General features: G+C 44.0%; 1 protein-coding gene across 2 annotated transcripts in view; it reads left to right on the forward strand.

Annotated features, from left to right (window-relative positions):
- Positions 1–22212, forward strand: part of Dnah11 (dynein axonemal heavy chain 11) — a 312765-nt gene that overhangs the window by 267279 nt on the left and 23274 nt on the right. For both annotated transcript variants that reach the window (XM_057782825.1, XM_057782826.1), the window contains exons 68-74: positions 2165–2305; positions 4243–4413; positions 5418–5540; positions 8378–8571; positions 9649–9797; positions 10640–10767; positions 13443–13670. In XM_057782825.1, the coding sequence (XP_057638808.1) occupies positions 2165–2305; positions 4243–4413; positions 5418–5540; positions 8378–8571; positions 9649–9797; positions 10640–10767; positions 13443–13670 (1134 nt within the window). The remainder of the gene's footprint in view (positions 1–2164; positions 2306–4242; positions 4414–5417; positions 5541–8377; positions 8572–9648; positions 9798–10639; positions 10768–13442; positions 13671–22212) is intronic.

The raw sequence follows: 22212 nt of genomic DNA on the forward strand, positions 1-22212 counted from the left end.
TTTTTTAAAGTTAATCTTGTATCCTGCTACATTACTGAAAGTGTTTATGAGTTGTAGAAGTTCCTTGGTAAAATTTTTGGAGTTGCTTAGGTAAACTATCATATCATCAGCAAATTGTGAGAGTAATATCATGCTGAAGGGTAAACCTAATAAACCCTTTCCTCCACAACTTTCTTTTTGCTCATGGTGTTTTGTCACAGCAACAGAAACCTTAATTAAGATGTTGTGTAATGCAGGCCACTTAGCAAACAGTCATCCACACTTAGACTCTCAGTATAAAATTAAGAATTGAAATGTTTCAATTTGCACTTCAAGTTCCACACATATCAGGTCATTTTTCTTGTGTGACCAGTGTTGGAGTCTGCTGGTTTACATGGTAGAAACTAGAGAAAGGGCAAAGCTCAGCTTCAGCAAATAATAATCCCACGGTGTTGAGTTCTTAGAGAAATCTTTAGAGCTAAAGTCACATGTATAGGCCCGTGATGGCAGGAATCAGGGCAGGGGATGGTGCCCTATGCTCAATGCATCATTTACCCTGGTAAAATGACATTTTCCAAAAGTCGAGAAACCATTTCTCTTGAACAGCTTCCTGGTAACCGAGCAGCTCGGATCACAATGGGCCATGTGTGTTGTGTGCACTTTGGACTTTCACGAGTGACCACTAGCTGTTACCACTGCCTAATCTGGAAAGATGTGGACTGTTATCTGCTTTGTGAAGTGTTCCCCTTACTACGTAATCCACTAATTACCCAGCCAAGGCTGTGTTGCCACACACCCAATGTATGTGCCTTAAATTAAGCAAAGAAACAGAATCCCAAATTACTCCGTCCTTTTAAGTAAGTGGTTTCTAGGTGGCTCCTAAAATAGTAAAGATTAGGGCAATTAGGTAAATTAAGTCTTAGCTTTGAGGTTAACTTCTAATTGTCTCTTAAAATGTTGTTTCCTGTCTTCTTAATATATCACTATGAAGCCACAACCCCTCTCTGTTCGGCGTTTCATTTCCTTTCATTCACCGACGTTATGAGTCAAGACCATAGAAGAGTTTAGGGGAAATACTGTATCACTTAAAGCTGCAGGGCCAGCAAGTGTTCGAAATAGAGAAAAAAGAAATAGGTTCTTGATTGGTTTTAGAAATGGGTATTTTTGACCCTTTAATAAAAATAAATATATTAGTTGATACTTGTGTGTGTGTGTGTGTGTATGTGTGTGTGTGTCTCAGAAAAAGTGCCCATAGGCTAACAAGTAAGAATAAATTGGCATATTTTACCATATGGAGCTGTGGTGCTGCTCAAATTTGACAGCTGAGAGAGCCCTCATATAGAGGCTATTTAGGAAGTGTGGCTATTGCATGTGCTATCGACCTTGCGGTATTTGCAGACCTAATAAAATCATTGGCACTGAGTTGACCCAGCAGACTTTTAAGAGCCATCCCTGGGAGGTGATATAGCTGGGTTGTTAAGGCCTGAAAAAGAGACAGGAGGCAAAAAGGTGACATTACTCAGCAGCCGGTTCCACAGCCCTGAACCATGAAGGTCATTTAAACCTATAGGAAGCCGCTAGAGCCACACCCCTTCTCATTGGAATGCAATTCATGAGGAACAGTCATCTAAAAGTAGAAAGTGAAGAATTTCTTTTAAAGTAATTAACTTTGGAGTATTTTCGTGTATATGTGTATGATACACAGACACAGACTGGGCTCCCATGTAGCACAGTGTATGGCGGTCAGAGGTCAACCCTCCAAACCTCACATGAAATCCCGGCTCTAGGGAGGTCCCTGGCTCCCGTGCGAGCTCTTTCACTGCTGGAGTCAGCTCAACGGCCTGGATTTAGTCATTGCCTCAGACCTCAAGCCCTTAAATGTCAGGCATGGGGTGGGTTTTACCGGTAGTTCTTTCTCCCTTTGCTTGTTCTGTTTTTCTGAGTAGGGGTCTCACAGGGTCTCACTCTCTACTGCAGGCTGTTCTTGAACACTTTATGATAATGCAGACCAGACTCAAATTTACAGCAATGCTCCTGGCTCAGCTTCCCAAGTACTGGGATTACAATCAAGAACATAACTTAGGGGTTCAAATATTCCTAAGAGTCCTTCCTTTACTGGAATTTGTTTAGAAAACACGAAGGTAAGTTATTGCTGTCATATTGCTGTCATTTGATCCCACCACAGGTGATGCAAGCCAGGGAAAATGAAGGAAAAATCAACGAGACTCGGGAGTGCTACAGGCCAGTGGCAGCAAGAGCCTCTCTTCTATACTTTGTTATTAATGACCTTAGGAAGATCAACCCCATGTACCAGTTCTCTTTGAAGGTAATGTTGAACAGATAAAGAAAAATCCACAACGTGAGAAAGTCTGACTTTTCCTCCTGGAAACTAGAGGTTTATTGCTCAGTGGTTCTGGTAGATAGAAAGAAAGAATGGGGCAGGGCATTTCAAGCCACTCTTACATATATCCGGTGTCCTAAAACACTCTAAGAAAATGTCTGTTTTCTCCTCATCAAAAAAGGGATTATTTTCAGATTTCAAACAAACAGCCCCAAAGCTCACATTTTGTGATCCTGAGAGCCAGAGCCTTTGCCTGTGTTCTGCGCAGGCCGGGTTCTGCCTGCCGTGCCATTCTACTTTGGGAGGCCTTTCAGTCTTGCAGTCAGTTTTGGACAAAAACTCAATTATTATACAAGAGGCTTGTCATTGAGTGCATGGGTTTATTTTTACTAAAAGAAAACCGTGACAGGTAGGCAAAGGGCACATGGGACATTGAAAATGAATAGGTTCTGGTTGGGAGGTTACCAAGGGAGCACTGTTGAGGAAGAAGAGGGACGGAGAATCTCCCGTATATACCACAAAGTAAATCATTCTGTGCTTATCATCCTCATTGTGACCAGACATGAAATAAAATAATAAATACAAAGATTCATTTCAAAATAAAGAAACAATAATCATAAGACATACAAAAAGCAGTGGGTGGAATTAAATACCAGACAACCTGATAAAAATGTGCTAAAGACTTGAATACACATTTCACTAAAGGAGATGAAAATGATCAACAACCATATACAAAACCTTCCACATCTCTGATTGGAAGGACGCAAGTCAACATATAGTAGGGGTTACCTCTCACAGGTTATGATAACCACCATAGAAGTAAGAGTGCTGAAAATGTGGAGGAATTTTCATCTTTGCTTATGCTGCCTGGAGCTGTAGATCAGAGCAGCATCCATGGGAAAGAGGATAGCGTTTCCTCAGAAATGAAAACTGGGAATGCCAGTATGAGCCAGCAGTAGTCCTAATTCTGACTATATATCCAAAATAACAGAAAGAACCTCTTGAAGACACAGGCAGGTCAAGATCCCTAGTCATAGCAGCAGACCGACAATAGAGCCCATCCAAGTGTCTGTCAGCGCCTAAACAGTACCAGCATGGCCCATGCATGCAGTGGAACACCAGCTAACCCTAAAAGGAAGGAAATTTTGAAGCATGCTATGGAATGGTAAAGCCTGGAAACCATTATCCAGGTGGAAATAAACCAGCTGCAAAGATGCACACTGCGTGACTCCACTCACATGAGACACTAGAGTAGTCAGAGTGATGCGTGCAAACAGAGCAGCGGTCAGCAAGAACTGGGAGGGGTGAATGAACAGTTGGTAAACAGACTTAGTTTTGCAGGATTAAAATGTCTTCAAGTTGGGGACATACAGTAATACTGCTCTACATTTAAAATAGTTACAGTAGGAGTAGTTTGTAGGAATTTTAACCACAATTTGAAAGTAATAAATTGAAGAATATGTATGGAAGGAGAGAGAATGGTCTGCTTTAGCTACTAAGAAGGAAATGCAAATAGATTTTATAGAATCATTTTAATAACAATCATGAACCAGACATAGTGAGATACCTATAATCCTAGCACTTGAGAGGCAAAAGCAATAGAATTGACATAAGTTCAAAACCACTCTTGCTTACAAAGTGAGTTCCAGGCCAGCCAGGGTAAAAAAGAGAAGTTCCTATCCTATCACTGTGTGTGCACACACTCACACACACTCACACACCACTCATCATGACATCAAACTTTGAACTAGCACTTTCTATATGGCACAAACTCAGACTGTTTTAGCAGTCCATGTAAGCCTCACAGAAGTCCTCCCTTGTCCTCCCCCTCTCCCTATCGATAGAGTGTGCCCTGTTTATCTGAGGCTGGCTAGACAAGCTAGCATTATTTTACCCTCTGGTACTCACGTTAACTCTTCCAGGCTTTCAACACACTGTTCCATAGAGCCATTGAGCAGGCTGAGAAGGTGGAGGATACTCAGGATCGCATCAGCGTCCTGATAGAGAGCATCACCCACGCCACCTTCCTCCATGCCAGTCAGGCGCTGTTTGAGAAGGACAAGCTCACGTTTCTGGCCCAGATGACTTTTCAGGTGAGGCCATTGCTGGAAGCTTCCCTGGAACTCCAGGCAAACACCTCTGTTTGTTGTACATTTTCCTCCTGCCAAAGGGAAACAGAAATACCCTTTCAGAAACTTTTGATGACAAGGAACTTGAGCGTGTAATGGCTTTTGCCTAGGGTGCTTTGATTTGGGTGACTGACCACCATTGCCCTAAGAAAGAGCATCAGTGAGATGCTCTTTCATCTTCTGGAACTTTCTAGATCCTATCAGAAATGTTCTCTGAGGTCAGGGGTATGAGCCCAGATTCAAGTTGCTCATGGTCCTTTTAAAAACCTCACATGGGCTCATCCATGGTGTTGCTAACAACAAAAGTTCTACTTTAAGCTGCATAATATCCCATTGTAGAAAGTTAGTGTTTTTCTAAACAAGTACATTTCAAAAATTATTAATACATGGCATAACAAATTAATTGGTTTAATTTAACCATCCTACAATGTAACCTTTTATCAAAACATCACATTTTATTACATAAATATATATATATTTCAATATATATCTCATCAATTAAAAATACATTTTAAAATTTTTTACCTCAAGGAATAAGTAAAAAAGCTCCGCCCAAGTCTCATGCTCCGATTTCTAGTGAGTCCTGCTTGTCGTTTCTTCCTTGTTCTTAGAGAAGACTTTGCTTAAACAAAGGAGTCGACAAGAAGGCAGGAAAATGACTGCAGGTTATGAAATCAGATGCTATTAGTCGCTGGGCCAGTGGGGTGGGTGTGAGTACATTTCAGTTCTGTTGTTTATTGCTGGAGGTGTTAGAACTGGAAAAAAATGAACCCTCACAAGTATTTTCTACTGATTGCTGGTTTGGGTTTTGAGATCATATGCATAATCTAAGAGTCGCAATACAGTCTTCAGATCCAGAACAGACCCTGCTAGGTTCTCACCCGTCAGGTCTGCTTAACGGTGCAGCTTCGTGCACTGTGATTATGATGGAAACCAATTCATCTTTTGCACATGTGTATTCTCTCAAGATTTTGTTGAGAAGGCGCGAGATCGACCCCCTGGAGCTGGACTTCCTGCTTCGGTTCCCAGTTGACCACACTTACTCAAGTCCTGTTGATTTTCTCACCGCTCAGTCATGGAGTGCTGTCAAGGTACCTGAGGAATTTGCTTTCTTGGTTCTTAAATGTTTTCTTTCAAACAATAGGTTTCTTTAATGTAGAAAAACAATTCATAAAAAGATGATATAGCAGGGGATGGAGAGATGGTTCAGCGGTTAAGAGGGCTGCTGCTCTTCCAGAGGGCCAGGGTTCAATTCCCATGTGGTAGCTCACAACTGTCTGTAACTCCAGTTCCAGGGAATACAACACTTTCACACCAATGCACATAAAATAAAGTTAAATAAATTATTTTATCCCTTACATTTTAAAAACAAACTGTATACATTGTATCATTCAGTTGGTTATTTTCTTATCTAAAGATAAAAGATCATTTTGCCCATGTATGGAGGAAAAGTTAGTAGAAATTATGTGCAGTCTGTCATGACCTTGGATTTAAAAACAAAAATCAAAGGATAGAAAAGATTATCCTTTAATTTAGCTAAATCTAGTTTCTTTGTTCTGCTTCTTTTTTTTTTTTTTTTTAATTTTCGAGACAGGGTTTCTCCGTAGCTTTTTGGTTCCTGTCCTGGAACCAGCTCTTGTAGACCAGGCTGGCCTCGAACTCACAGAGATCCTCCTGCCTCTGCCTCCCGAGTGCTGGGATTAAAGGTGTGCGCCACCACCGCCTGGCCCATTCCGCTTCTTTTTAAATTATGGTTTTCTACCTTTTCACAATAATTTTTGAAATAGCACAACATAGTAGTTTAGTGTTGTAGAATATTATTTTAAGACATGTTACTTTTATTTATGCTCTGGAGCATTTGTTTAATGATGCAAAGATGTGTTTGATTAAATAAAATTCGCCTGTGGTCGGGAGGCCTGTGGTCAGCAACTAGCTGACTGGGAGTTGTAGGGAGGAGCCAGGTGGAGAAGGCCAGGAGACTCAGGAGGTGAGCTGCTTGCTATTCAGCCTCTCTGGGGAGTAGACTTCTACCTGGACCTTTGAATCTTGAGCTCTTTCAAGGGATAGTGATTTAGATAAGCTCTCTTTGTAAGAGAGCTTTTAAAGAGTCCAGTGCCTGAGGGAACAGAATTTCCTCAGGCTGCAGCTCTTGTGGCCCAACCTCGACTGGTAACTGCGGTCGCAGTTGGTGACTAGGACCGCAGTAGTTAAAAGGCAGCAACAATGAAAAAGGAGGACAACAGTTTAGTCTTACTATAGAGTGGTTAAGCTAGGGTTGGAGAGACGGTTCAATTGATAAATACACCCACTAATCCAGATGTGGCGGCAATGCATCTGTAACCCCTGCTTTCGGGAGGCAGAGACAGGAGGATCCCTGGAGCCTGCTGGCCAGCACATATAGCAGAGTTGGTAAGCTCCAGATTCACTGAGAAACGCTGTCTCAAAAAGTACGGTTGACCAGCAGGCTGGTGGAGGCACACACCTATAATCCTAGTCTCCAGGAGGCAGAGGCAGAAGCAGGCCGACCTCTGAGTTCAAGACCAGCCTATTCTACAGAGTGACAGCCAGGGCTGTACAGAGAAACAATGTCTTAAATCCCACCCCCATATTTATCATAATAATAGAAATTATGTACAGAGTAACTGAGGAAGCTCCCAACATCCACCTCTGGCTTCCACACGTGCACATACACACATGTGCACATGTGCCTGTGCATGCACACACAAATGTGCATACAACGTATGTACATGCACATACACAAACAATAGTGTTTAAGCAAAGTTGAACTGATGACTTCCAACCCCAGTCATCCTTAATTTTTTTGCTGTTGTTTTCTTTTTTGTTTTTTGAGATAGTTTCCCTGTGTGACCATCCTAGAAGTCCTGGGGCTTTTTTTGTAGACTAGGTTGGCCTTGAACTCACAGAACTCCTCCTGTCCCTGCCTCCCAAGTGCTGGGCTTAAAGGTGTGTGCCAGCAGCTGGCCTTACTCTATCTTTCTGCCAGAAAATCGATCTTGTCGCTGAGACTTCCTCATCTCCAAGGCCCTGAATAATGACCAACACACACTAAGTCTGCTCTGGTTTTTGTTCTAAGAAGAAAACACTCCCCTGCAGTGAAAATACCTTGTACCTTATTTTTATATATACTTAGATTCTTTCAGACTTTTCAAAAACATAGTGTATGTGTGTCTTAACCACTGAGCCGTCTGTCCAGCCCGTAGAGAGCAGTTTTAGAAATCTGTATTCTCAGTTCAATTATCACTTTAGAATTATGGATCCATGGGCTGGAGAAATGACTCAGTGGTCAAAGCACATACTGCTCTTCCTGAGGACCTGAGTTCAATTCCCAGCACCAATGTCAGGTGGCTTACAACTACCTAGAACCCCAGCTCCAGGGACCTCACATCTGTAACCTTTCTGTGTACTTGTATTTATATGCACATACCCCCATACACATAATTAAAACAATAAAAATAAATCTTAAAAAAGAATTATGGGTTCGAAAAACATATCAGACCTCAGGGTCTCAACACAAAACAAACGGCACAAACAGGTGGGTTCGGGAGAAAATAAGAGAGAGAGTCATCCAAGAACAGGAAAGAAAACAGCACATTTGTTAGGATAGCTGAGAAGGGAGGCAGAGGACAGAGCAGTTAGCAAAAGGACATACTTACAGACAGCGTGCAGATAGGCAAGAGCTGGCAAAGACAGTCCTGCATCTACCCTCAGCACAGACACACTCATTTGGCCCACCTCCTGCCAAGGCTTCTCACTGACCAGACCCTGTCACCGAGCCTCAGCTCTAAGTTAGACGGGAAAGCATTCAGAAGATCTTCAGAGTAACGTGAGGGCTGCCGTCAGTCTATCTCGAGCTGTGAACTGAGTCCACGGCATCCCCTATTCCCCCATGCTCCGTGTTACACTGCAGGCAGTTGCCCTCATGGAAGAATTCCGAGGCCTAGACCGAGATGTGGAAAGATCTGCCAAGCAGTGGAGGAAGTGGGTAGAATCAGAGTGTCCAGAAAAAGAAAAGTTACCACAAGAATGGAAGAAGAAAAGCTTAATACAGAAGCTGATTATTTTGAGAGCAGTGAGACCCGACAGGATGACATATGCCCTGAGGTGAGCAATGACCTTTTCAGCAACACAGATTGATGTGGAAGGAACGTGGTCCTAGGAATGAGGAGAACCCTACTAAAATTTCAATTCTATAATCTCTGTTACTGTAAAACACTGCTAAACATTGAACAGTGACCTAATCTATACACAGACTCGGTACACACTCCCAAAAAGCTCCATTCTGAAGTGAGTGTGAGGACTGAGGAAATGGTGGGGATATTCACGGAAGCTCTGGGTATTGGCAGAGTGATGAGATCGGGGGCACACATGGTCCACTTCCGTCATTTCTCTTTACTAGCCATGTTGGCTCTGAAGGCTTTGCCGTCAAACAAGACTCTGTAACTTTACAGTCAGTGCGCTTTAAAAGCAGAACCGCAGCCCACAGCGCAGTCTCAGTGGCCTTTTGTGTGACCTCCTAATACACACCAGTCTTCTTTTAATTTGAATTCACCAACCAAAGCATTCCCAGCTGCATCCCGTGTGCTGTTTCCCTTCTACCATATCCATGTGGAAGATCCTCTTCTTGGTCTAGTTTGGCCAGTTTTCCCCTTGCAGAGGACTCTGTGGAAGCCCGCTTTAGAAGCTCACTCTGCTTAGCGGAACTGCTTTCTGCTAGGTCTGATGTGGCTGGAAATAACCCCTTGCTTAATTGCACTTCCCTGTTAGAAACACCCCAAAAAGCATTTGTATATTCATGAGAAGCCCAGCAGGCTGGAAAATTACACTATGGCAAGCCTAATCAACTGTTAATAAGTAATGGGGGAGGGGGTTTGGGGGATTCAAAGCCAAATGTGGACGGATGATGGTACTCAGAAGGGGACCCCAGAATGCAATGTAGGCTTCCGATTCTCAGTGTCTCAAGTCCAGAGACAATACACGATACACAGCCTGCATGGATCTATGCGGATTTCTCCTAAAGACACCTCTTACAGTAAACATAGTTGGTTTCTTTCTTGTGCCTAGCCTATCCAAACACTGACACCTTTCAAGTTAAATTCAGTCATCCAATTTTTTGTTTTGTTTTCTTGGGAAGGGTTGCTGTTGTTTTGTTCTGTTTTTGCATGTTTTTTCCTTAAACAGAAATTTTGTAGAAGAGAAGCTAGGTGCAAAGTACGTGGAGAGGAGCAGGTTGGATCTGGGTAGAGCTTGTGAAGAAAGCAGCCCCGCCACCCCAGTGTTCTTCATCCTGTCTCCAGGTGTGGACGCCCTGAAAGACCTAGAGGTGCTTGGTGAGTAGCCAGGAGGCACCAGCCCCACCCTCTCTTGTCTGGAAGCCCCCTGCCCACCCTTTCTGTTCAGTTATTTTTTTTTCTTTTTTCTTTTTTTTATTTCTTGGAGATTGGGTTGTGGAAAATGCACAACTAATAACACCGCGGTCTGGAGCCATGCGCCAACAGAACATTCATCTGGCTGGCATAATGCAAGGTTCCTTTGTCCTGTTTTCCACCTCTTGACGATGTGAGGGCCAGAGGGCAATTTTCTCCATGCTCATGTAATCTTGTACCCCCCATGACTAAATAATGGTCATTAGGGCAACTCTATTCGATTGTGTGAGATATTGTCGCTTTGTGCTGCGGATTACTGTTCCCCACAGCCTGTTCCAGGAATACCAGGTTAATGTAGCTGTGACCTGCCTGGGCTCCATTTAGATGCAGCCTCACAAGGTGAGAGCCAGCACATTTACCCAACGAGCCAACCCCTTCAGAAGGGATACGATATCTACCACATGTTGCTCCTTTCTGAGGGAAAGGCGCCTTCTCCTGCAGGAGTTTAGAAAGCTCACTAACAATGCTGCCGTCTATCAAAATGTCAAAAGCTTCATTATCATAAAACCAAAGGAACCGACTTCCACGGGCTTTTCAAAATGCTTGTAGGGAGGCAGCTGGAAAGAGCTCAAAATAATGCCAAGGAAACAATAGAGAGGTCACTGGGTTCCACAGGAAGGTGACCTATCAGGTGGCAGCTGTGACCACAGATGTAAATTAGACCCTAAAATTCCAGACTTTGCTCTCAACTTAGCGTTTGTCTCTCCTCCCACCCACCCCCGCCCTCCATGTTGTTTTCTCCACAGGCAGAAGACTTGGGTTTACAATTGACTCTGGAAAGTTCCGCAATGTGTCTCTAGGGCAAGGTCAGGAGCTAGAGGCAGAAATGGCGCTGGAGAAGGCTGCCGTCGGAGGGCACTGGGTCATCCTTCAGGTGAGTATGAAGCTTTCGTGGAAAACCCTGGTGTGAACCCAAAGGCTAAGCCATGCCCTGCTGCCCCACCCGGCTCTGCCCCGCCCCGCAGGGAGGGGCCCTTATTCTAGTACGCGGTGATCTGCAGACCCCCCCACATCCACAGTCCCTTGTAGTGAGAAAGAGACTGGAAGTGAGCGAGCTAAAAGAGATGACCGTTCTAATGCCGTAGTATGAAAAATCGTGGGTCACTTCAAAGTTAACATATCACTTCAGAGTTGACAGAAATTGCACACACACACATACAATACACATGTATATAAATTATGTATATTCTTCTACAACTCTACTTGACCCCTAAACAATCATGTGGCCTGATTGTAAATTAAGAAATGAGAGCAGACAATTCCTATAGTCCCTTCTAGAGAAGATAGGCACAGATCTAAGATTCTCTAACTCAGTGTAATCTTCTTGGCTTAGGATTCTAATAAGAGCCCCCAGTGCCTCTGGAACACAGACCGGCTCAGGACCATCAGGGAGTTTGACTATTCACTACAGCAAGCCCTGTTAGCTACCAGCATGACTGGTGATGGATATTTGGTATGCAATACTGTCGGCCCACAGGTTCGTGAGGAGGCAGCTCATGGAATGCCCTGTCTCCAGTGGCTGTGGCAAGGCTCTAGGGTCAGTGTTGTCCTCCACGTAGACGTGAGGAAAGGGAGTCTTGGATTAGCCCACAGAGATGCTATGGCACAGTTTCTGCTTAGTACCAACCAGCCACACACCCGTTCTTCCAAGGTTCACCACTGGCTTTCCCTGGTGGCTCTAGAACTCTATTCTAGATACACATTAATGGCTCTAGAATAGAAGTTTGGTACACATTGCATTTCTGTTTGGCATGAACCTAGATTCAAGCAGAAACTGCCCCCAAAGCCCAAGCAGAACTCTGTCTGCAGGGAAGTACCATTCTATGTTGGCGATATGAACCTAGATTCATGCAGAACCTGCCCCCAAAGCCCAAGTTAGGTAGCATATGGTACACAAGGCAGAACAGTGGGAAATAAATGAACGAGCAAAGTGAGTTTTCTTATTGTCTATCACTCCGGTTCTTGCATGGCTCGTTTAGGCATGGGATTCCCTGTCCTCATGAGCTAGAAGCAAGCATGCAGAAGAAACTTGGAGTTCTTCCTCCTAGATTAAGGTTCCAGCCCTGCTGCACCAGAGTATCAGGCTGACTTGCTTTAAGTAACACATGCTTAATCCTTCACAGTTGGTGTGACTGGAAGTCGGAGCTGGAGTGCTAGTGTCTTCTGAGGCCTCTGTCCCTGAAGGAGAGTGGTTCTCTGAATATGATTTCCCCTCTGGGTTTCAGGGACCTTGTCCTAGACACTGTCACACTGGCCATATTTAGCCTTAGTTACCCTTTGAAAGAACTCTGTATCTAAATCTGGCCACACTGTGAAGTTCAGGTCAAGCTTCAGCACGTCTGTTCTGGGGGTTCACTGTTCAGCCCCCATACCTGCCTGTGCAGTGTTTACCACTGCAAGGAGGTGAATAATGAGAATGATCACACAAAGGTCAGAGAACACTCCTATTACCCTTCCCTTCAGCATCTGACTTCCCACTTTTGTAGCTGTTACCATTTTTTGACTATTTTTTCTGTTGGAAATAATTACATATCAAAACTTCTTCAGGGCCAGTCAGGAGACTCCATCTGATTTCAATACCTACAATCCACTTTGGAAGGAAAAGAACAGACTTTCAATCATCTCTGACAGACAGACAGACACATACACACACACACACACACACACCATATACATACATAGCACACATACACAGCACACACAACACATGCACACACACATGCACACACCACACATACACACCACACATACGCACACATAAACACACCACTCTCATACACACACACCACACATACGCACCACACACTACACACCACACGCACGCACACACATACACTCACACTTAATAACACTGGCAGATCAAATTTGCAACTCATGAAACTGAAAGCCAAAAAAAATTATGTTGAGAGAGAGCATGTGTCTTTGAGGAAGGGGAAATTTATTGACTGTGCTGGGATTTAAGAAGTAGAGTATGTTAGGAGTACACAGAGCATCTTACGAAGTGAGTGCAGCTCTCTTTCTAGCTAGCCTTTCTCCCTTACATCTTTTGAGTCTATATGCTAATGAGTTTGACTAGAGGAGGTTCTCAAACGAAGTAATGTTGGGACGAAAACACCTCTTGCCAGGGCAGGGGCATGGGATCGGTGTAGTTCTGCGCGGTAGGGCTTATACTTTCTTATACTTTATTAAGATAACCCAGATACCTCTCAGTAGTTGGGTTTTACTATAGCAAACAAAGTTGTAGGCACCTCCATCTCACAAGTGATTGGTGCGCCACTGTTCAAAGTAGGTCATGTGGACTGGGTGGGGGCTCAGCTTCACAGAGATTTTACAGAATTTAATGTGCTCAGTGCTCCATTCTATCTGGGCTTGTTTTTCTTTTCCTGTATAAAAACAAAGGAGCAGGCATGATGGCACATACTGTGAATTCAAGGCCAGAAACATGCAAGGCTCCCCGAGTTGTCAACATATTTGTATGTTCTAATGCTCTAGTTCAAGTCGTTTGTATCCTGAAATGGCACAACAGTCATGAACCCTGCTGTCTTGCAGAATATCCATCTGGTAGCCAAATGGCTAGGAACTTTGGAGAAACTCCTTGAGAAGTTCAGCCACAGGAGTCACAGAGATTATCGGGTGTTCATGAGTGCAGAGGCTGCACCTTCCCCACAGGAGCACAACATCCCTCAAGGCCTCCTGGAAAATTCCATTAAGATCACGAATGAGCCCCCCACAGGGATGCTGGCCGGCTTACATGCTGCTCTATGCAACTTTGACCAGGTAAGAAAGCAGATGCCGCTGTTCTAACAGCAAGTCGGTATCTTCTCAGGACAGCGCCTTTATCAACCCATGCATCTTGGTGTATGTATTCACATGTAGACATGTATGTGTAGGGCCCACAAGTGCTCATGGGCACTACTTTTTCTCCCTCTCTTTCTAAATTGGCATATGTTGATTGTAAAGCAATGGGTTTCATTGTGACATATTAATGCACGTATACAGAGTACACTGATCACATCTGTCCCTTCATCGGTGCTCTTCCTCTTCCCAGATAGTCAGCTATTCTATTTTTTTTTTTTTTTTGATTTTTCGAGACAGGGTTTCTCTGTGTGACAGCCCTAGCTGTCCTGGAACTAGCTCTGTAGACCAGGCTGGCCTCCAACTCACAGAGATCTGCCTGCCTCTGCCTCCCGAGTGCTGGGATTAAAGGTGTGCGCCACCACCGCCCGGCTTCAGCTATTCTATTTTCGTGTGTATTACTTTTGGAAGAAAATTCACCTATTACTATTTTAATGACTGGGAATATATTTGTGCTTCATCTAAGGTTAAGAAAATATAGCATGACCTAGGGAACTTTGAGAATCTGCTTGTGAAGTGTGTGTCTGAAGAAGTAATGTCTTGGCACAGAAAGAGGAGCCATTGATGATAATAGTCATGGCGCAGGTACACTGTATCATTGTTTTTGCATCATGTACAATAGGCCAATGTGCTCCTGTAGACTTGGCTTTGATAGTGCTAAGTTGAAAGTTGCTATTTTGATTGATATCTATAATAAATTCTGGGGCAGGTACTTGTCCCTGTGACCAAATACCTGACAAGAAGCAATTGTATGGATAAAGATTTTTCTTGGCTCACAATTTAAGGTGATTCCATCCATGGTGGTGGGGAAGGCATGGTGACTGAGGTTCTATTCGTTATCCCAGGATCAGAGAAAAGAGGGAGGGAAGGAAGGGAAACCAGGGTTGATTTATAATCCTCAAGGTCCATCTCCTAGGGACCCACTTCTCCCAGGTGGCTCTACCTTCCGAATTGTTCACAACTTCCCAAAATAATGTCACCATCAAGCAAACAGGAACTAGGACACAGGAGCCTGTGCAGGACACTTCACATCGAAACTATAGCATTGTTATTTATATTTTTATTTATTCCAAATAATAGAATATGCAAAATAATATTAATTTACTTACAATCATTTTCTTTACCCAAATTGCTATGTGTTTCTTACCGAATCATAATCCAGTCTCTGAGTTTCCATTACTGACATTACCACGTGTTGCTGTTCTTCTAATTTTTTAGGGAGTTTTGATAAACAGCATCACTATTAAAAGAGTAGAATAAGCTCTAAGGAGGAAGTACATATGACTTGGTGATAAATACCGAGTTCCCTCTTGAGAATATTATTTTTCATAAAGCACATCAACATGCTTCATGTTTTTCTTATACTTTTCGGTATCAATACCAAATTCAGTGAGGAAATTTTACTGTCTCAGTCAGTGTTCAATTGCTGTGAAGAGACACCATGGCAACTCTTAGAAAGGAAAATATTTAATTGGGGTGGCTTACATTTTCAGAGGTTTAGTCCATTGTTATCATGGTGGGACATGGTGGCATGCACGCAGACAAGATGTTGGAGAAGAGACTGAGAATTCTAAATCTTGCAGGAAACGGGAACTGGTCTGGGACTCTGAATGGTATCTTGAGCACAGGAGACCCTGTCAACCGCCTTGACGGGTAACTCTGTCTAGGGTCTGTAACCCGCCTGGCTGGTCAGTTATTCCAGGGTCACGGAGAGGTACCACCTGAAAGACATGGACTGATAAGAGGAAGAAGGCCAAGCAGAATTCTTGTCAAAGCCTCCGTTTATTAGAGTCATGGTTACAGCTTATATAGACCCTGGATGAGGAGCTTGGGGGGCTGGGGCACGGGATCTTGCCATGTGGTCCACGCCCATCACGTAGGCCAAGAGGTTACGATCAGTCAGGTCACGATTCCTTGGTCAGGAAGTCACAAGTTGACACACCTAGTTCTCTAGATAGTTTGGAATGTGAGGCGGGTTCCATTAACAGATAGCTCTCTATTAACAGTTAATTTGGGTGTGGGGTAGGCTTTGTCAATAAAACTATTCTCAATACAATTGGGAAGTGGAACCCTCTGTAAAACTCATGGCGGTGATTCCTATAATAATTTTGGGGGGACATGGCTCCTGACAAGACCCTCAAAGCCCACCCCCACAGTGACACACTTCCTCCTAATAGTGCCACTCCCTATGAGTTTATGGGGCCAATTACACTCAAACTACCACATATACTAAATGACTACCTCTAGGATAAAATGTTGAGGACATAGTTCAATCTTTACTTAAGTAATTTATAGCCTGCTATAAATAAGACTGTGTAAACAGTAGGCACTCAAGAGATCTTGCTGAATATCTTAAATATTTGCAATGTGCTGTTTCTGTGCACTGTGTGTGCTTGTCACAGTATCTGCCCATTGATGAATGACCATCGAGAATTTTCAAGTTCTTTCTAAAAATATGTATATAATAGGAACTTGATATTTACAAATTTACACATTATATTTATTTCCTCTGACCACTTGTCCTTATACATAACAATTTTCCTTCCATGGAAATAATGCTTCTGTCCACTTATCCCTTAGCTTCTTGCTGAAAATACAACTTTGAATGATCTTCCTAGGAAGGGACATGATCCTAAACTATGCTGATAGGGAAAGATTTCCCCAAAGCCTTTGTGAGTCCCCTAGTTAAGACCACCTGCTCTGACTTATTCAAGGAAGTATGGGCTCCAGCAACTGCTGTCGGAAACACTACATGCAGTAATAGAAATATTTGTGGAAAAGACTTTGAATATCTTTAAAGGAGAAAAAACTTTACAGCAGAAAAAGATCTCTTGAAAACTAAGACTAAATTTGACCTTAGGAAGCAAAAAGAAATTATCATCTCTTCACCAAATGTCCCCTCAAGCCTATTTTAACAACCCACAGGAAAACTTCACAGAATCTCAAGTGCAAAGATGCAGGCTTGCCATTATGCCTGCAAGAGAAGACTTTTTGGTTCAGGCTGTGTTCTAGATACTTCTCCCATTGCTGTCATAAACTACCCCAACAAAAGTCACGTGACTTCCAGCTCACAGTCCATGACAGGGAAGACACATCAGCAGGAACAGGAGTCCTTGGCCAGGAAGCAGAAAGCCATGCATGCTATTCTCTGTTTGCTTTTTTCTTTTTTTTCCAGTCTGGGACCCCATCCTGTCAATGGAACTGCCCACATTTAGGGCGGGTCTCCCCATTTCAAATAAGCTAATCTAGACAAGCCTTCACAGGCATTTCCAGAGGCTTGCCTTCTGGGGGATCATAGATCCTATCAGCTAAGAGTCCATGCTAACTATCACACTGCATCTCATTGGGAGATAGTCACCTGTGTTCTGGCTGTTGCAGATGGGCTCCTGGGATCCTTTTTATCAGAATCAGACTTTTTTTTTTTTTTTGAAAGATATTCTTTATGAGGCAACACTGACTTAACAAGGTGGAAACATTCTTGCTATACCGGAGTTCTGGAGGCAGGAGGCAGGTCTTAGGAGAAATGGAGCTGATTGGCTGCACACTTGGTCCTCAGTTGACGCTGCTCTTTGTGGAGGTTATGGGAGGTGCACATTGATGGAAGAGGTCTACTATTGGGGATGGGCTGTGAGAGCACATAACCTGGCCCCAGTTCAAGTTTGCTCACTGTGCTTCTTGTTTGTGGTTGAGATGCGATCTCTTAATTCCCTGCTCATACCTCCATGCCTGCAGTCTGCTGTCTTAACTCTCTAGCAAGATAGACTTCTATGCCCTGGGAACTATAAGCCAAATAAAACTCCTTCTATGAGAAGACTTTGTCATCGTGTTTCATCATAGGACAGAAAAGTCACTAACATATCTTTCCAAGCTCGTATGTATCACTGCACTGTTGCCAGCAGCCCCCCTCCTCCACATGAATCCTTCCACCGCATCACGTCCGTTATGTTCTTAGGAGTAAGAGCTGCAGTCCCATAGCCATGCTCCCAACAGAAGACTGAAAGTAAGAACAAGAGTGACAAAGAAAACATGCTTGCTTTCTTGCACAGATACATTCCACAAATTAATTGAGTCACACCTTTTCCTTGGAGCTTATGTGCCAAAGTGCCCAATGAGAACTGGAAGCCAAGGGCAATACCAAACCCTTCACAAATTGTGTTTTTTTTCTATTATACATGCATACATACATACAAACATATATGTACATAGAATAAAGTTTAACTTGCAAACTTACCACAGTAATAGAGTAACAACGGTAAAATGGAATAGCCACAGCACTGCTAAAGAAGCAGTTTAAAATGGAAAAGCTACTTCTTTTTCTCATTTTCCACTTAGTATCGTTTGGGCTGTAGCTGACCACAGACAATTACAGAAAATGAAAACTACAGAAGTTGCAAAACACGTAGCAGGGGATTGGTTATAATAGAACTTCTTTCATTCATAAGCCAAATTTAATCACATTGCTTTAAATCTATGGGATTGGGGGGAGGTGCATGTGTGAGTGTGTGCATGTGCTACATGGTTATATGCCTAGGGAATGTATACACATATGTGTGCCCAAACACACACCTATGCTGAAGGCAGAGGGCAATGCCAGACATCTTCTTCATCTTCTATCTCTTCTCTCTTCTCTCTCTCTCTCTCTCTCTCTCTCTCTCTCTCTCTCTCTCTCTCTCTCTCTCAAGTCCCTTGCTGAACCTGAAACTTGCCATTTTGGTTAGGCCGACTGGTTAGCAGGTCTCTCACTGACCCCGAGGGTAGCTGTTTGGCTAGGCCGGCTGCCGAGCAAGCTGCAGAGATCCACAGCTCTCCACCCTACAGTTCAGTCCGCATGAGTCACGGCGTTGACGTGGATGTTTGAGATGTGAACTCATGTCTTCCTACTCTCACAGCTTATGCACCAAGCTTTCTCCCTACCCCTAAATCTACCTTTGTAATCTTTCTTCTTAAACTAGAATTTACTTCCAAACTTTGGCATACACATTGGAGATGAATAAAGTTCATTTTATATTAGTATTTTGCTTCCTCAAGCATTCGAGAATGCTTCTGCAGATCTGATCACAAGGGACCAAGGCGTCAAGAGAACCATTTCTTGCAGGATGCTTCCAGCCGACACCTCTTTCAGCTCAAAGGTATCCATCCACCTTTGAAGATTTTATAAAGGCTTGCTATTTGGGTTTTTTTTTTTCTCACTCAAACTAACCATATTTTTAGAGTGAGAGCTTAGAGTTTGTTTTGTTCTGAGAAGCGTGCATGTAAAGTCAGAGGTCGAGCACCAGTGACACACATGTGTAAATACTGGTGCCGGTTCTTAGCCGACAATCCCAACTGTGTATTTTTCTTTCCTTCCTTTTTCTTTTTCTATTGTTTACTTTGTGTCTTCTTCACATGGTTTGTGTAGACTTGCCTTAACTTTCCGTGTAGCTGAGACACTGTTGAATTCTCTTTTCCTGCCTTTGCTACCAACCTGCTTAGATATCAGGCCGCACCACCATGCCCTGTGTATGCTGTGCTGGGGATTAAATCCCAGGACTTTGCGCAAGGTAGGCGAGCACTCACCAACTGAGCTGTACACCACCCTGCTTGTCTGTTTCCTGATATGTATTTGCTCATCAGTCAGTGTGTAAATGTACAACTGACTCAAAACGTCGGGTAGATAGAACCACTGTCAGCAATTACTGCCTCACTTTTTCTTCCTGCAGCATGTGTGCCAGCAGAACAGCCAAATGGGCATTGGCTCGTTTTTTAACACTGAAGAGAAAACCAAGTTACATATGATAATAGACTGAATTACTGTGCCTGGTATAGTACCTTGGGTTTTATGTGATTAATGCAAGTAGCTACTTAGTGTCTTGTTAGATTATAGTTCTGATTTGAAATTTCAAATATAGTTTGTTTCTTAGAAATACCACATACTTAAAGGTAGAATTTTTACAGCCTCAAAAATTATATAGTGTATCTTATTTTACCATCTTGCTTTTCATTTGATGTGTAGTTGTGGAAAGGTTTATTTTTGGTAATCATACAGCACTTACCCCTAAATCACCTAAAAATTCCACATTCTTCTGGCTCTGAACCACATGGAGCCAGGCAGTTCTAAAATTATATTTAGCAAAGCTAATTTTGATGCAAGTATTATCAGCAGAAATGGAAGACTTCCCCACTGATGGCTCATAGCAACAAACCCAATCCAAAAGGCCCGAGAGGCCAGACATGGACTTCTCTCAGGATTCCTAAATAGCCTTGGTCTGTGGCCAGAGTGGTTAGGGCCATTTTAAATATGACCTGGTTACGGTTAAGTTTTCTAAAGGAGTAGGCACGAGGGTGCAGCCTGGGTCCTGCTGCCCCCAAACACTTGGTCAAGGAACATTCTTGAGTTCTCTGCAGGAAGGTGCAACCTGGGCCCTGCTGCCCCCAAATACCTGGTAAGGGAATATCCTTGACTTCTCTTCCTTGCTTCCTGCATAGCACTGCTGAATTTGAGAATAGCTAAATACTTTGTGGTAATAGATCTGATGATGTCTATATCTGTATTTGACTGCTGCTGGGGTCCTTAGCCACACAATGTTGCCTACTAGGATCCAGTCCTCCCCCGATGTACAGAAATCCTGCGGATCTACTAGGATCCAGTCCCCCCCCCCGATGTACAGAAATCCTGCGGATCTACTAGGATCCAGTCCCCCCCCATGTACAGAAATCCTGCAGATCTTCTAGGATCCAGTCCCCCCCCATGTACAGAAATCCTGCGGATCTTCTAGAATCCAGTCTTCCCCCCCCCCGATGTACAGAAATCCTGCAGATCTTCTAGGATCCAGTCCTCCCCCCGATGTACAGAAATCCTGCAGATCTACTAGGATCCAGTCCTCCCCCGATGTACAGAAATCCTGCGGATCTACTAGGATCCAGTCCCCCCCCGATGTACAGAAATCCTGCAGATCTACTAGGATCCAGTCCCTCCCCGATGTACAGAAATCCTGCGGATCTACTAGGATCCAGTCCCCCCCCGATGTACAGAAATCCTGCAGATCTACTAGGATCCAGTCCCTCCCCAATGTACAGAAATCCTGCGGATCTACTAGGATCCAGTCCTCCCCCGATGTACAGAAATCCTGCGGATCTACTAGGATCCAGTCCCCCCCCGATGTACAGAAATCCTGCGGATCTACTAGGATCCAGTCCTCCCCCCCATGTACAGAAATCCTGAGGATCTACTAGGATCCAGTCCCTTCCCCGATGTACAGAAATCCTGCGGATCTACTAGGATCCAGTCCCTCCCCCGATGTACAGACATCCTGCGGATCTACTAGGATCCAGTCCCCCCCCATGTACAGAAATCCTGCGGATCTACTAGGATCCAGTCCCTCCCCCCCCCCATGTACAGAAATCCTGCGGATCTACTAGGATCCAGTCCCCCCCCCCCGATGTACAGAAATCCTGCGGATCTACTAGGATCCAGTCCCTCCCCCGATGTACAGAAATCCTGCAGATCTGGTCGACACCCTGAGCTCCTTATGCCACTCAGTCATCTCCACAATAATTCTTTCTCAGTTTGCTGGAAGGCCGTGTGTCCTGGGCTAATGAAAGTGTGGCTCAAGTAGCTATTATGAACAGCAGAACTGATGATCGAGCCACATGCTGGAGCTCTAGCGTGTGTGAGTGAGGTACTGGGTTCACACCCCAGCAGCACATAATAAAAGCACATACAGAATCCAATTATAGTGACTGCAACCGGATGGCGAGGCACTCTCTCACACACACCAGGATGGCCTGACATGTCATGCGCGCACTCTGGTGATGTACGCCTGCACCGTACCTGACTCGAGGGTGCCAGGGTTGTCTGGTCATCATTGTTTCTAGACCGCCGTACCTGACTCGAGGGTGCCAGGGTTGTCTGGTCATCATTGTTTCTGGACCGCCGTACCTGACTCGAGGGTGCCAGGGTTGTCTGGTCATCATTGTTTCTAGCCCACAGAGAAAACGTGGTGCTGACAACAAACCATTTCCTTTTAAGCAAATGACATGGACGAGAATTTATGCCAATCACTTCTGCTCAGAATCCGTCAGCAAAACCTTGGTTGTGAGGCACCTTCTGTGGCTTCAGAAGAGGCTTGGGAACCGTCTTTTAGGGGGTAACCACGTGCACAGATGATCGTAATCACCATGGGACTAGGAAGGATGGGGAGCTGGGACTCTAAGATCACATCACGCAAAGTCTGCTGTTCTGTGGAGGAAAGGATACCAGTCAATACTGACATGGGTAAAATGAGAGGCCCCACGTTCTAGAGCATTTAGTCATTAAGTAGAGGAACAGACGGGAGCATTGCTTAGTTGGGAGAATGCAGAGGCCTGAGCTGATCCTCACAACCCCCTAAACCTGGCGCAGTTGTACAGGCCGGGAATCTCAGCATCTGGGAGGTGGAAGCAGGAAGATCCAGAGTTCAAAGCTACCCATTCCTACATAGTGAGG

This window comes from Chionomys nivalis, chromosome 10, assembly GCF_950005125.1.
Source record: "Chionomys nivalis chromosome 10, mChiNiv1.1, whole genome shotgun sequence".
Taxonomy (NCBI): domain Eukaryota; kingdom Metazoa; phylum Chordata; class Mammalia; order Rodentia; family Cricetidae; genus Chionomys; species Chionomys nivalis.